Consider the following 17,043-nt stretch of genomic DNA (forward strand, 5'->3'; position numbering starts at 1 on the left):
AATTGAAGTCGTTTATACACATTGAACACGTGGCACACTCCTACTGCCCACAAATCTAAATGAAGTTAGTCCCTAAATACTTCTTTACACAGACGTCCAGTTACCATCAACTAATGCGACGATGCCTTGCTTCCTGTCAAATGTCAATGATCAACATAACTCTACTATGTAGTCATACACAAACAACAACGTCTCGGGACTCAAATTCAAGTTGCTAGCAGTCAAAACACCTCTTTATGGGGGAAAAGAAATGGCAATAAAACAGTCACCAGCTTTTTACGACGTTGGAAATCCATAAGCTTTTGGAATTCCATAAACTGGCCATGAAATTGCAATTCCAGTTTGTTACAAAATTACCCAAACCAAAGACATACCATGTCAGATCCTCTATTTGATCAGGCTTCCAAACATGTCCTTTCAACAATACATGGGAAGTAAATCACGAAAGGCGCTTAAGACACTGCATCAATATATCTGTTTGTTCAGGCTTCCCAACAGATACTCGAATGAAACCCTTCAGTTCTTTCTTATTGTAGTGACGGACCATCACTCCCATACTAGCAAGATCGTCCTGCAATACACGTAACATGTCAGCATAAAATGTTCACAACACACGCAGGAGGGAGGCGTTTAGCATATTGATAGAAAAGCAAACAATTGACTCATGACAATACTTGCAACATTAACCTAAACACAAATATTAAGACTATTGAGGCTTAAATTTTAATGTTACAGGAACAGAATCTGACAAGAGGCCTAAAGTACAGTTACAATATGTAGAGGGATTTTTCTTCTAATGGGGAAATCCTTCTAAGTAGGGAATGAACACAAGTAGGAAATTAAGTCAAGTGTGGGATTCTTTTATGTGACTTGAAGTTGAGGTTTCTTTGTGCAAACTGCATAAAGGACACTTACCCTCAAATCACACAAAGGAATTCCACAATTGATGCAACTCCCTACTTGGGACGATCCTCTACTAGAAGGGCATCCTCGCTTCATGCACTTCCCTACCTGAGACAATCTATTTCCTCACTTGATGCATTTCCCTACTTCAGACTATCTCTTAAACGAATTCCCTACTTTAAGGAAAAACCCTCAACAAAAGCGTAAATATAGTTCCATAAAAGTTTCTATAGGTCAAGCTATGAACTGCTATAATTGAAATAAGATATAATATATAAATTATCAATATCAATACTTGGCACGTTCATTCAGGAGAAACCAATAAAACAAATAAATCAACCCTTGCATGTCCATTGTCCACACAAGATACTCAATTGTATAAGATGTCTGTGTCCTAATCAGCAACCTAAATTTGAAAGCTCATCACTACCCTTGGCATTGCTGATTAATTCAAATCACACAAACTTCGTTGAAAAAAATTAAGAAAAAAGGCACCCAAAAAGTCAAAGCTAAACATTATACAATGAATATTGATTGCATATTCGCAATGTGAGTAATTGCTACACAGTACCAACACATACCTTGAGCTTCTTAGCATCCATTCCAGATTTAACCTCACAAAGAATGAAATTAGAATGACTTGGAAATGGTGTGAGAAATGGCACTTCCTGCAGAAACTTAAAAAGTCTTTCCCTCTCTTCTACCAAAGCATTTTTGACATCCTGTACAGATTGGCACTAGTGTTACATATTGCACTCAAGCACAAAAATAACTCTGTAGAGATTGGTGCACTAGTATTCCATATTGCGCTCATGCACAAAAAAGCAAACGTAAACTTTATGTGTACTTATTCAAAGCATTCTATTAGTAGGCATCACACAAAGCAAAAAAATGTAAAGAAAATTCAACCTCAAGGTATGTAGGGTTCTGCAATGCTGCACATGCAGCAACTTCAGCAGCAACAGAAACATTATAAGGTTGCTTAGCTCTCCAAAGATACTCAATGATGCTCAAGGGAAATGCTCCATAACCAACACGGAGTCCTGCTAAGCCTGCAATGGCATTCATTTACAAGGTGAGCTCTGATGTTTTTAAACTTCACCCATCCATCGACCAATCCCAAAGAACCAACCCAAAAGAATAAAAAAGTGACAGAACACAAAAACTTATGGAAAGACAGACTTTTTTGCCAAGGAGAAAAAACTTTTTGGATAAAACAAACTCACATTTCTGACCAAAAGCAAAATAGTATGGGGAAGCACACAGTCTAAAGCCAAGTATGATGTTATTACATATTACACATTGTGCCATTTAGCCATATAGCTCAATTGGCATGTTTCAACCCTAACCCCTCCTTGGCTCTGATTTACTGTCCTTGTAAACCCAAAACACATGCATGCACACACACAAAGAAGCTTATAATTAAGCTGAAGGTAATTCCTCTCATGTATTTCCACAAAACCAGAATAACATTCAATTTTCACTTTGTTTTGCAGAAAATTTCCTTTCTTCCAGGCTTCACATCATATTGCATTATTCACTGACATGAAGCATGTAATGCATGAAACCTTCTATTTCATTGTGGTATGGCACAGATGACTATTATTGTTGAAGTACCCTCCTTTTCAAGAGAGGATCTGTTCTCCAAGACCTTGAGTGCATTACATCTAGTGTGTCATTAAGCTCAAAACATCATCCAAGTGAAAAATGTAAGAGTGTGTATTTATTAGGTGAACCAAAATTAAACATTTATAAAGTGGTAGAAAATTCAACTCTTGCCTGAAAATTCTATCATGCAAGCTATGGAGCATGTGCATAGTCCCAAATGAACAAATACAAAGCATGGGATTGGGATTCCATGTACCATGGCAAATAACCTTGCTGAGAATGAATTATTATTCAATCATGATAGTCAGGTTTCCTGATTTGAAAATGAATAAAGTAAAGATGCTCCTGTTCTTAGCATAGTAACTATGAAACCAAGGTGACAGGTTGTTACATGAATTAAAAAAATAACATAATAAAAGTTTTTTTTTTCTTTTAGATATTTGCATTGGAAAGTAAGACAAAAGAGGGCATCTCCTTTCATTATACCCCACATTCTCTAAACCTTATGGCATACTGCAACTACTACAATCATTAAGAATTATTGTTTGTGAATTGAAAAGGAAAATCATCATGAAAAAATTTTCCATCCATGGATTCAATAATCAATAGCATTGCAAGTGTTATCTACACTAAACTACAAGTTTTTACACATAATTGACTTTTCCATGAACAAACCTGCTCTTTTGCTAAATGTCCGCAGAACAATTAAATTATCATGCTTCTTCACCCACTTCATCCTAGATTCCAGTCCTGAAAATTCAATGTATGCTTCATCCAACACCACCAAAATTGGAAGCTCAAGGATTTTCAGGAGATCTTCATCATTTATTATGCTGTAAAGCAATTAATAGCATACAGATAAGCAACAAACGAATCTAGAATTTCAAAACACAAAGGAGTACAGTTTCGGAATTCTAGGCTTGAAAAATTCATAGATACATTGCACAGCCTAACCAAATAGGAAAAGTAAAAAATAAAATAAAATAAAAACTGAAAGACTGCATGTACAAATGAAAATGTCTACGAGAAAAGTAAAGGCATACATCACAATCCAGTAGAGAAATCGTGATTGTTTAGACTTTTTCTCAAACTTCATGAAAGCTATACCAGGCAGCCCCAACACTTAAATTAGCATCCATGTCAAATGACTCACAACAGACTAAATATTTTTGTATGTATTTACTTCTTTTATACAGAAAAAGTTTCTCTCGCACTGAAATTTCAAAAAATCACATTAGTCATCTGCACTGCACAGGCTCTGGGAACTTCTTCAATAGCCAAAACTCAAAGAGTTGAAACCTTTACTATAACCCTACTTTTGAAAAGCTAAAATTCATCAACACCAAATTTCACAACATATGGACCATTGAGGAGGTGATCACTTGATTACAAAAATCCAATGCCAATCATCAGGCCAGTTTCCAGATACGAGCTGGGAAAATCAGATCATGTTAAATTGCAACATAGTGATGCATGGTAAAAAGAAACATTTAGAAACTACCTCCCATCTGGATTGTTTGGTGATGTTAAGAATATGCATTTGGGTTTCTCCTTTCTAACAGCATCAACAATGAGATCTACATTCAAGCTAAAGTCTGGTTTCCTCAAAACTGAAAAGTAAGATGAAATTTAATGAGCAATATATATATATATATATATATATATATATATAAAAGGAACTCAGTTACTGAAATGCATAAATGCAAATTCTAATGGACTTGATATCAATGATAAACCCAGGGAATGAATTTCAAAATGATCAAATATTAACTGGTAGGTTCAAAGAAAAGAATGACCAAAAAAAACAGTAAGTACTAGATAAGCCTTTACCCTTAGTTACAAGTGCACCATTAACTGCAGCATCAAATTCATACATTGTAAATGTTGGAGGACAGTCTACAATCTTGTCACCAGGATCCAGTGTGCATCTGCCAAATGATGAATTGACAATGGGGAAAAAAAATGGAACTACTGGCTGTTAAAGCGAGAGTATACTCTAAAGTATAGGGCTTCCAAATTTACCGCATAATTAGATCAATAAGCTCATCAGCACCACATCCCACTAGAATGTGATCAGATTCAAGGCCAGAATCTATAGCAAGTGCCTCACGTAATCTACGGCTTTCAGGATCAGGGTATATATATGGGAATTTCAAATTTCCTAGAGCTTCAAGTACCTACAAACAATCTGAAATTGTACTCAGGAAAAAAAGGAAATCATGCCTGCTGTTGTAACAGACTGATCTTTAATGTTTATCTAATCTAAACAAAATAGAAGCTCTACAGAATCTTCAAAAATACCTAAGGTTTCATATTTTACTAGATTTAAATAATGTATAATAGTTTAACAACTTGCCTCTGGAGGTGGACCATAAGGATTTTCATTTGCATCTAATTTAACAATATCCTCAGGTTTCCTTCCTAGTTGCGCTGACAAAATCTGTAGTAGCGGAGAAAATCAGATAAAATGGAAATTAAACCATGAGTTTGTATAAATGTACATCTAAGCACTGACAAAATCTGTAGTAGCGGAGAAAATCAGATAAAATGGAAATTAAACCATGAGTTTGTATAAATGTACATCTAAGCGTGTTATAAAATAATTTGCTTTCCTAACCATCATATGGAAGTAATTCATAACTCATTTAACTTGTGTGTTTTGCAAAAAGCTTTACCATTTCAAATGCTTTAACATTTTCACAAGAACTAATCAAAGCTATTGCACATACAACCACCTAATCAGAAGAAACAGAGAATTGGAACCGACAAGGACTAAACTTAATTGATTATGCTACCAGAGATTAGAACCGATCTTTACAGAAACTTAAATGTCAGAAGAACCAATCAAACACAATGCACACAACGGATTTGGTAGAAACAGGCTGAAATTATAAAACATAGATGAATAAAATATTTGATTGGATATGTGGATAAGAATTTATGCTCTGGGGTTTACATATAACTCATAATTGTTGTTATAATTAAAATGAGAAGGAATTTTTTTTTTATTATTAAAAATATTCTTGGATGAGTGAAGTAACTTTCAATCCAGTTGAGCAATATTAAGAATGATTGAGGAATCAATATTAGCAACAACTATGTATCTGTTACTTCTCTCATTGAAGAGATTTCTATCACTTTACAACATTGATCACACACCCAAATCAACATAGCCTCAGTCAACTGAAGATTTATATACATATATAGCAAAATCTTCACTATTGTTGTTGAGAACAAAATGACAAATTAAATCAATAAAACAATCACAAAAGGGTTAGTCCAACTTACCTCAAAAGGCAAAATGGATTGATAAGGGGACAATTTCCTCAAATGGAAACGAATAAACGAGTCACCAGTCACATTCTGTTGACCCTCATTGACATGTTCTACAGGCACAGTAGAAGTCATGGCAACAACTCTTCTGTGATTGCCGTTTCTTTGAAATGAGCAAGTGGGTCTTTGAGACACCAAAGCTTGGTGAAGACTGTTATTGGACTTGATCAAGCAAAGAGAAGAGGCAGTGTTGTAGATATCAATCACACCCATGAATGTCTGCGTATAGAGAAACAGTCCCAAATTAAAATCTAATAAAAAAAGAAAGCACTTTGACACAAAAAATAACAAACATATACATTTAGTGAGAGAAAGGCAGTGATTGGCTTACCTGGAATGGAAAAGAGAAGGGTAAAGTTTGAAACTTTATGAGCGTGATAACTGGGGAAGAAGGCAAAACCCTAGGAGTTTGAGAGTATGATAGAGAATTGGATACCTTTTGGTTTTGTCCTAAATGTCAGCAAGACTGCAAGTGGGATTACTTAAGATTTTTGTCTGTCAAACGCGTTCCCTTTGAATCTTCCGCTTAGAATCATGTTTTCCTTTTTTTGTTAGGTTTAGAATTTTCCATTTCAAACAATAAATTTTTTTTTTTTAGTGTCTCAAAATATCAGATAATAAAAAAATAAATCTTTTTATTTTAAATTTTTACTATTAAACGACCTACTAAATAATTATATCGATAATATTTTTTAGTTTCGATGCTAATAGATTTTTAACGTTTATATGATAATTGATATTTTTTTTTACTGTTTTCAAATATACACTTTCTATTAATTTAAAATATTTAAAGGAATTTAATGATTTTTTTACATTAACTTCGAGATTTGGATTCAAAATATTAAGGAAAAGATTGAATCTCATTAATTATGATCTCAACTCGTTGAGGTTATTAGCAATTTAACATATGACTTGATGATATCAACATCATCATGTTAACTGGACCGGTTTGTTGCTGAAAAAACATGTTTTATTTAAAAAATAAACAAACAAACAAGAAATGGTTTGATGCTTTTGTATAAATTGAAGGATTGTGCTGTTAATGAAAATATATATTAGCTAAATTGATTTTTTTTCTTTTGTAAAGTATATTTATTATTAATAAAGATTTTTTTATATTTAATATTTAATTATATTTAATTAATAAATCTAATATTTGATTAATGAATTTAGAATAAAAATAAAGTTTTTAAAACAATAATATTTTGCACAAGATATTATAAATTTATTATAATTATAAGATTCCTAATGTATTAAAACATTATTTTTAAATGTTCCTTGTCAATGTTCTATTAAAATTGAATATTAATTAGAGCTGTGAGAGCGATGCATATTATATTTCTTCTTTTATGAAAAGAAACAATTATTCTTATAAACTGAAGTGTGATGGATACCTGAAACTAATATGTATGCGATTATCAGATGACATGCATACTGAATTGACCAGCAAAAGAATTTCATATAAAGAAATCATCTATGTCTGTGAAAGTGCTTATGTAATAATTGTGTAAGTAATCTTTAGACTTGAGATTACTAAGTTATATTATATAACGTTATTCTAATCAAAGTTAATAAATGGACAAATATTAGATATAGCATAAACTATATGAAGGTGTTTGAGAAATCAAAAGAGGATTCATCACCCTAGATGAATTAGAAAAAATATTTCATTTGTTCTTAAATATCATTGATTATAAATTTATTGGTTAGGATGGAATGAGTTTTGAATATAGTTTCAAAATCTTAATCAAACAATCAGTAACTGTAATGTTGAAAACTAATATGATTTGAAAAAGTTAATATATTTCATATTATAATGTCTAAATCAAAATATTATTGATGGAGAGATAATAATTACATTGAGAAACCGGTCACTAAAAGGTTAAGTCAAATCACTTATAACTTTTCTAATATTTGAGGGATCATGACAAGTTGTTAAACATTGTACATGGTCTTCAAATATAAATTAAATGATTATTAAATTGATAATAAATTAAATTGTTTAATTTATTTAATCTTATTTTTTTAGAATTATGATTTATATTTAGATCAACTTATTAGGGAACCTAATGGGTCACACACATAAGAACCTTTAGTTAGAAATTAAAATGAAATGATTAATCAAGTGTGAAATGACTGTAAATAAATTTTTAAAATTAAGGACTAGAATATAATTAAAACAATTATAATTCTAGACCTAAAATAATAAAGTAAGAACTTGATTGAGAAAATTTCTAAAATTAGCCTAAAATAATATTATTTAACAGGAAAATTAATATTTCTTCATTTATAGGGTTTTTAGATTTTTCTATAAATAGAATGTTATGCCTCTTATATTTTTATGAGAATGTGAGTATAGTATAATACAAAAACACTTAAAACATAAAAGAAAAATATCTCGCACTCTAAGATATAATAATCCTTCTCTCTTAAAATGTTCAGGAGATTTCTCATTAGTGACTCCTATGAATTACCGTTAAAGACCAGATATTTGAACAACTTGTAATTTGCGACAACATAATCTTTAAGCAAATATTCAAAGCCTAAAAGAACATTTGATCTTCAGACAATCTTTGTATAAATTCTATACAACTCTATATTTATGTAACAAGATCTTTAGAACTCCCAAAAAATTTAAATGTATCATTTTCGCTTAGTGTATGTGTTTTGAGAAACCTAAAAATAGTAACGGAGCCTTTGTTAGACAATTCAGGTTATTGATTGCATGTTTTAATTGTTATTGGTGTTAATTTCAAATTAAATTTGTTTGTAAATTTTTTTTCCCAAAAAATAGTTTTTCTTTCATTACTGTTTTTTAAAAATAAGACTTTTTGCTACTGTTTTAGTCAAATCTTGTTGGATTTTCCAAATTTGGCCGGAATATTTTGAAAAAGATTATTTGTAACATTCTCATTTTCGGGATCAAACAAAGCAATTATACTACCAAAATTTATGGGTAATGTTTTTTTTTTTTTTTGCTAACTTATTTTAGGTTTACCAAAATTTTGGCAAAGTTTCTCTTATAACATATTTTATCGACAATTTATCTTGCACAAATTTTATGCTCATTCCGCAATCATAACATATTCATATTACATTGCAACCATAATCATTACTAGTCACAAGCATGATATCTCACCTATTCATTTTTCCTTCTCATTTACAAATACATACAAAATGGTAGTCAAATATGGATAAACAACATTAATATTACAGGCATAAAATAGTAAAAATCTTGAATCTCGATGATTAATATAAAGAGATACTAATACAATTCAAGTCATACAATTACTTAGGGCAAAATACATTAGCATTCATTTAATTCTTAATTTATACAAAAAAAACTAGAAACATGAATTTCCTAATTCATACAAAAGAAATTAGAAACCTAGAACACTACTCCTGGCATGAATGTGAAGGACCTGCAATATCAAAATATAGAAATAATTATATTAAAAGTAAAAATACAGCAGAGATGAGGCAGATTCACAAATACATGTATCTATATATATAATTGACTACTCGATAGTACACATTCATAGTTGTCGTAGAAACCCACACTTAAATTTTTTTTTCTTTACTACATCTAGAGCCTATCATTTCGTAACCCACTTATGGTTTCTCTTTTTACGATTATTATTCATTGTTCTTGATCGGGTACACACATCTTACTACCCTGTCCCAAATTTTGGGATGTTACTGCAAACACTAATAATTCCTATTAGTGTCATTAATCTCCCTTACCCGGACCGACTAACCAAACCTTTAGTAATGTTGGCACTAACTTATCAGTTTATGTCATTAACTATTCTCAACCCGGAATAACAATTCTTTTCCACCTCACCTTGGAGATTTTGCTGGTAATGTCGATGACAAGGTCTTTTGACATCATTAGTTTCCTTTTTAGGAAGCTAATCAAATTATCTTGGGTTTGCAGATACCAACATTGTCTGTAACATCATTAGTTGCCTATATTCAGGACCGACTAATATTCTTAACCCAAATAGTTAATCAAGTTCAACATTCATTATATTTCCATTAAGATCATGCCGATGTTAGCAAATCTTGCTAACATCATTAGTTGCCTATATTTAGGACCAACTAATTAAGTCCAGAAATGGTTGTTTTGGATTTATTATTATAGTTCATTATTCGAAATCGAAGTTCATACGTCCACAACTAAAATCAAATTTCAATCCACGTATGTTTCATCATACCTTTCTTTTCTTTAACTTTATTTGCAAGTGTTAAATTCCAAAATAAAATAGAATAGTAGTTTCACTTTTAACTAAGGAGAGTATAGGTGTGAAACACCTACCTGCCACAGATGCTTGATTTGCACTCCCATGTTGTTATTTTACTCCCCCCACTATTCCTTTTAAATTCTAAGTACACTATATTAGTTCATGTCCAATTTTCATTTCGCAAATAACAAGGCAACAACATTTAGTCTTTACGTTTCATTGTTTTAAATCATTATGCACATCATCAATTTCATTTTCAAATATGGTTTACCCCTTTCTAGTGTCAAGATTTGATGTTATAAAAAATTTTATGGGAAGGAAACCAGTTTCTACCCCTATTACGGCTAACATTCCCAGTTTTATTAATTCTCAGTGAATCAGCCAACAGGGGTTGTAGTTCAACCTTTCCTCATATATTTACCTATATCTAGAGCTCTAAAGCTTCAAATCGAGCGAGGTTGGATTCGTTGGAAAGTTAAAATCTCAAGCTACAATTTCTATGAAAGGTGTTTCCCAAATTGTGTCGTTCTGAGACTTGAATATCCCCTAGAACGAAAGTGATGAATATGTCGTGTTGATTGTGAAATCCTTGGTCAATATTGAATGAGTTTTGAAAAGAATTTCAAAATCTTATTCAAATAATCAATGACTATAATGTTGAAAACTAACATGATTTGACAAAGTAGACGTACTCTATGCTATAATGTCTAAACCATAATATTTTTTTCATAAATGGATGATAATTACATTGAGAAAATGATCACTAAAATGTTAATTTAAACCATTTATATCCTTTTTTAATATTTGAGGAATTGTGACAGATTGTTAGACATTGTACTTGATCTTCAAATTTAAGTCAATAAATTATTGAATTAATTGATAATAAATTAAATTATTTAATCTTATTTTATTTAGGATTATGATTAATATTTGGGTCAACTTATTAGGGAACTTAATAGATCACATATATAAGAACCATTGATCATGAACTAAAATAGGATGATTAATCAAATGTGACTTGATTGTAAATAAATTTTAGAAATTGAGGGCTATAATATAATTAATAGAGGAGTTACAATTCTAAACCTAGAAAAAAATCAAGTTGGGACTTGATTGAATAAATTTCTAAGATTATCCTAAAATAATATATATGATATTATTTAAGGGGCAAATTAATATTTTACTATTTATAGGGTTTTAGATTTTCCTATAAATAGAATATTATGCTTCTTATATTCCTATGAGATGGTGAGTAAAATATAGTACATATACCTAAAAAGGTTCATTAAATTTCTCACCGGTGGTTCATATGGATTACTGTTAGAGATTGAGTATTTAAACGGCTTATAGGTTGTGACAACCCGTCTTGAAGCAAATATTCAAAGCCAAAAAAAACATTTGATCTTCAGACAATATTTTTATAAACCCTAAACAAATTTATATATGTCTAATGAGATCTTTGGAAGTCTTAAGAAATTTAAATTTATTATTTCTACTAAGTGTATATGTTTCAGAAAACCCACCAGGATGGTGGGTCTTACAGCTTGTAAGACCCACGTCTGTTTGAGCTTAACACGTAATTGAACTCAACAGGACGATGGGTATTACAGCTTGCAAGACCCACACCCGCTTGGCTAAGCACATAATTAAACCCAACAAAACGACAAGTCTTGCAACTTGCGAGACCCGCGTTTGCTTGGGCTTAACATAACCAGATAAAAAAAATATTGGGTTTGACAACTAGTCAAATTTATGTCCATTTGGGCAGCACACAACTAATCCAAGGATGTTAGCTATGGCGGCTCGCCAGACCTATGTCCACTTGGACTCATCTCATAGCCATGCTTAATGGTGTTGTGTTAAGAGTGTGTTTGGTATTGCGATAGCTGTTGTGGTTGTGGTTTGAAAAAAAATATTTTATAAAAAGTACTTTTAGTGAGGTTGGTTTTGAAAAAATAGGTGTTTGGTTAAAACTGTGGTTGAAATTGAGATTAAACAAAAAATAGTTTAATGTGTTTGGTTAAGAATGCTTTTGAAATTGAGGTTATAAAATAATTTTAAAAAAATATATATTAATATTTATGGTTTTTAATTTAAATATTGTAGATTTAACTATTGCTATTACATCGTGAAATAAATCATACTTTATATATATAAAAAATTATTGTTCCATTAAACTATCTACAATTCTATTACATATAAAATTCATCTGACAAGAACTATAGTTTTCATTATTTTTTGAGTGTGTAATAAAATTAAGTAAAATATTATCAGGAATAAAATTGAGATTATAGTACGAATAAATTTAATTCACCTTAAACTAATTTTTTGAAAATTTTTTTTATTAATTTTTGAAAAAAATGTCAACTGATTTAAAATTTTTTCTTTAAAAAAAAACACTGTTCACTAAAGTGAATAGTGTGGAGGGATGCTGATTTTTCAAAAAAAAAAAAAGATTAAAAAAAAACACTATTCACTAAAGTGTACAGTGCAGAGGGATGCTGCATAGTGCAGCAGAAGAAGCAAGTAAACTCTGCTTTTATTTTTCAACGTTTCAAACGTGAATTTTGGTGGGACCCATGAATAGTATTTTATGTTTTTTTTTTGTTACCAAACGTTGTTGCATCTGTGTTTTAAGCAAAACGCAGACGTAACAACATAGATAAACACTCTTTAAGAGTGAACGAGATCCATGTTATATGGACTTATATTCTATCGAGCCTAGAAATATTAGGTATACATTATTGAATTATCACCGCACTTTAGAACTTCTAAAAAAGAATTGAGCCTAAAAATTAAATTTTCAAAATATGCTTGCTGAACAGTTCGATTCTCTAATAGTGCATGCAATCTCTTTCATTTAACAGATTCTTATATTATTGTTGTTTCTTTAAAAATGTCTATGTCACCTGAAAATTCATCTACCTAGTAGAGTTCTATAAAGAGAGTTGAGTTGTTACATCCATCGGTAATTAGCTGGGCTGGCATTGCAATATTGTGAGCGTCTCCAATTTTCATGTTAGACTTTGTTTTTTTCTTGGCTGCTAGAAACAATTTATTAGTTGCAAAGAGTTAGGTTTCTGACTTAAAGGGAGACATGTTATTGTTGGTACTCAAAAGTAGTAAGACAAAAAATAAATTATATATATATATACTTCGTTTCTAAGCAAGTCATGTTGTTGCACTGCCCTTGTCCATTCTTCTTCTTGTCTTGGTCTTTCTTTTGTAACTTTTGCCTTCAATGTATTTTGCGGGATTGTGTCTTGTCAAGTCTTTCTTTTTCTTCTTCTTTTTTTCTTTTTTTCTTTTTCTTTTTTGCATGCTTTCATGGATGATCCGTCTTTGATCCTATCTAGAAGATAAATTCAGTTTTAATCAATCGTGTGAAACAAATAAATTGAAAAGGCTCCTCCAAAGAATTATGCTTTGTAAGCAGTTGGTGGACGATTTTATGTTCTTTCTTCTCCTTCTTCTTATATATATTTTGATAGTTTTTTATTTATTTATTAATATAGATGTTCGGATCAACTTGGATACATCTCGACTAATTATAGATCCTGAAGCTAACGATCATATAAGTTTTCAGTAGTTCTAAAATTTATGAGATTTAAATTGATAGAGTAAATTTAGAATTTGATAAGTTGAATTACACCTTTTAAATTTATTTTATTTTGATAGTTTTTTGAACTTGGAATAAGGAGAGGAGGAGTATGTTACCGTTATATTATGCAATTGTGCCATAAATGCCAATGAGTTGTTACCATTACTACATACGTGAAACTGAAAATAAATACTGTGTATATATACGTGTATGTGTGTGTGTTTTCTTATAAGAGCATATCTGTTGTTTGAATTTCAAAAAATAAACTTTAAATTCCATTAATATGCAGCATTAATTCAGAATTTTAATCTTAATTTGAATCTCAATAAATAAGCAACCAAATTCAATTAGTATTCAATTATTAAGAATTATTATTATTATTATTATTATTATTATTAGATTCATTCCATTATCAGAAAGCGAAGTTCTACCATGTTTTTTTTAATAAAAAAAACAATATTAAACTTAATGTCAATGATAGAAAACAAAGGGTGAGTGATTCATTTAATTAGTAATTAGTAAAGTAGAAACTGCTTCTTAATGAGGCAGATTAGTAGTGACTAGCTCCCTCTGCTTCCGTCAAGAAGTCACGGGTCTTCCACTACTTCCACCGCTTCTGTGGTGGGGTTTTGGCCGGAGATGTCAGCATGTATATGCTGTGTCTTGCATTAATTCAAGCTACCTTTCTATTGCTACAAAGCGTTCTGTCGTGATGAAATATCCAGAATTGTCGGGCTTCTAGGACTTGCACTGTATAACCTTCCACGTCACCCAAGGATCGACTGATTTCGCATTGCCAATTCCAAAAAAAATTTGTCATGTCTAAAAAATAACTCATAAACGTAGTTATCATATCATCAGGTTTGGGTTTTTAGCTCAAAGTTCAGGTCGTAGACTTGCCTAGTAAATCTGTAAATAAATGAGTTAACTCAAATCTATCTTAAAAAAATGTTATTTTATTTATTTTGTTAAATAATTCATTAAATTTGACTAAATTATATTCCATTTCGATTTAATTAGGGCCAATTAAAACATATATTAATCTATTAAATCACTTTTAAATTTATTTAGTGAGATCACAAGTGATTTGACTGAATTAATTTTTACAAAATATGTTTTTTATTTTTTAATTTTTAATATGATCAAAACGATCCAAAAAATTGCACTCATTAAAATGACAGGACATTAAGTTGATCCAATAAACCATACCAAGCCCTACAACTCTGCTAAACAAAGTCTGAGTTGTTATTTTTTAATTTATAGAAAAAAATACTCAAATATTAATTGGTGTATAATTCATTGACAAATATTTAATTGTTTGACAATATTAGAATAGAATTATTCCATAAAGTTATTTGCCCTAGAAACAAACAATGCAATAGAGCCAAAAAAAAAAAACTCGTAATTTTTAATTACATAATTATGTTTAGTTTATCATTTTCATTACGTGAATTTTCTTTCGTAATTCGGATATATATATATATATATGCTTTCAAGAACACTCATTTTAGTACTAAACACTTTTCATAATCTCAAGGGGCAAACCACTACTAGTCACAGTACGTAAAATCTACCATCGATCGTTCGTTGTCAAACAAAGCCTCGACTTTATGTCGAGCACAGCACACGATCGAAACGGCAGCGCATTTGCAGTCCCTCTATTACTCTAACATTTTCGTGGTTTACACGACATAATATTAAACAGCTCTTCAGAGCCTGCCATGGTAAGCTATATACTATTAGCTAGCTAGCTAGCTAGGGAAGAGGAGTAGAGAAGCAGTTAATGAAGTTTTCTGTACAGCCACACAGAAGTTGAATTTAAGATGTCTTGCTCCTCAAATGGGTTTCGGCCATCGCCATTAGAGGTGGTATAAATGAAAAGAATAAATCAAAAAAAGACCTCCACAATCACCATGAACCAGTTTTTACAGACTTATGTGATCTGTGATCCTTGACTGACGGCCTATAAGAACTGTGATGCTTATTAACTGACCTATGAGAATTGTGAAGCAAGAACAACCTCTTCAACACTTTCATGACCACCACCAAGCCTGGTTTCCTTGGAGAAAAGATGGCGGTGGCGCCGGTATTAGGTTTGGACATTCTTAAAGCTTCAACACAGCCGATGCTAACTGTTTCAGAATCCAATCTTGAACTACTGTGACTTCTAGGCAATCTCTCTTCAGTATTGAAATCCTCCCATAACATGTCCATCTTCTCCTCCTTATCATTTCGACTACCATTTCTTCTCACCAGCTTAGATATTGCAGCTGCGCCCAGCTCCTCCACGCTTGAAAAGCTCTTCCTTGGAGTTGAGTGATTTATGGGTTCGGTTGGAAAACAATCTTTATAGGATTCTTCTTCTTCTTGATCACTCTCCTCTCCTTCTGTGCTGCTTTCTTTCGATGTTTCTTCATGGTAAGGATGATCAGGAGAGGCTGCGGGAGACAAGCACCATAGAGGTGGGGAATCGATGCTGGGTGAGAAAGGGTCTGTGAAGATGGGGAAGGTGAAGTCCTCAGTGGTAGCCATAAGAGACGCTGTGGAATGTGGAAATGGTATTAGAGAGTGGGAGTTGGGGTAGGAAGTTTGGTAAGGGGTGGGATTTTTGGACACATTAGTTCAACCGCTTCAACAAGTTAACGTTGCTTTTGGTTTCTGGGTGAAGAGTCTTGCTTTTCGGGTCCCACTCAACGTTATGTTTCATGGTAGATTTGGCTCCTCGAGTGGACCATACATTTGAGATATATAAATTTAATTGATGATGTTGAAAAATAGAAAATAGGTGGTAATCTACTGGGGAAATATTTCTCGTAAATTTATGAACATGCCCTACATATCATAGGTGCAAATTTTGTTTATCGAGTCTGGATCTAACCGACAATCAATGTTTATGGTGAACCTTGTTAACTTTACCATAAATTTATATATTATATCTCTAAACCATCCCTTTGCATTTGGTGTGAAGAAATCTAAGTTCTGCTGCCACAGATATGGTGGCAGGAACCTGACCAAGCAGCTCATGCATGCCTGATGAACATTATTTTCTTTGTTTATTCAATGATCTTGTACATCTTTTAAGAGCTACAAGTATCCATTGATTTTATGTTGATAATATTGTTAATGGTTTCTCAAATGTTGTCCCGGGAAAAGATCTTGGAAGCATCCAAAAAATTGCTGAGGACATCACATCTACCGCCGGATTGTTAGGAGGAATTGTCTTTTTTGGAGCTGGGTTTTCCACGTTTGTGGTGCTGACTCCAGAGCCTTGAAAGAGATGGCTTGACAACATAGCATGTTTGGTAAATTTGCATTTGAAATCTATCAGAGCACCACTAAGCAAGCAAGCCAAAT

General features: G+C 31.8%; 1 protein-coding gene across 3 annotated transcripts; it reads right to left on the bottom strand.

Moving 5' to 3' along the window:
* Positions 1-251: 251 nt before the first annotated feature.
* Positions 252-6,408, bottom strand: LOC118035524 (histidinol-phosphate aminotransferase, chloroplastic). 3 transcript variants are annotated; one of them, XM_073404117.1, is made up of 10 exons: positions 6,281-6,408; positions 5,800-6,063; positions 4,868-4,951; positions 4,534-4,688; positions 4,342-4,439; positions 4,013-4,121; positions 3,187-3,344; positions 1,813-1,955; positions 1,485-1,625; positions 252-571 (listed from the first exon to the last, which is right to left on the bottom strand). In XM_073404117.1, exons 2-10 carry the CDS (start codon positions 6,055-6,057, stop codon positions 440-442), a joined length of 1,278 nt encoding a protein of 425 aa, XP_073260218.1. In that variant the 5' UTR covers positions 6,058-6,063; positions 6,281-6,408; the 3' UTR covers positions 252-439. The 3 variants fall into 3 exon arrangements, with proteins under 3 accessions (XP_073260218.1, XP_034897007.1, XP_073260217.1); XM_035041116.2 differs by having other exon boundaries at positions 6,176-6,391; XM_073404116.1 differs by having other exon boundaries at positions 6,144-6,391.
* Positions 6,409-17,043: the final 10,635 nt, after the last annotated feature.

This window comes from Populus alba, chromosome 13 (assembly GCF_005239225.2).
Source record: "Populus alba chromosome 13, ASM523922v2, whole genome shotgun sequence".
Lineage (NCBI taxonomy): Eukaryota > Viridiplantae > Streptophyta > Magnoliopsida > Malpighiales > Salicaceae > Populus > Populus alba.

What these genes read in the sequence shown, in the direction of transcription:
- LOC118035524 (XM_073404117.1), bottom strand. Translation starts at nt 6,057, where the DNA reads ATGGGTGTGATTGATATCTACAACACTGCCTCTTCTCTTTGCTTGATC. An exon ending in TGGTGCACTTGTAACTAAGG is followed by an intron (nt 4,122 to 4,341) that starts GTAAAGGCTTAT and finishes CTTACTTTTCAG; the next exon opens with TTTTGAGGAAACCAGACTTT. An exon ending in TGGATGCTAAGAAGCTCAAG is followed by an intron (nt 572 to 1,484) that starts GTATGTGTTGGT and finishes CGTGTATTGCAG; the next exon opens with GACGATCTTGCTAGTATGGG.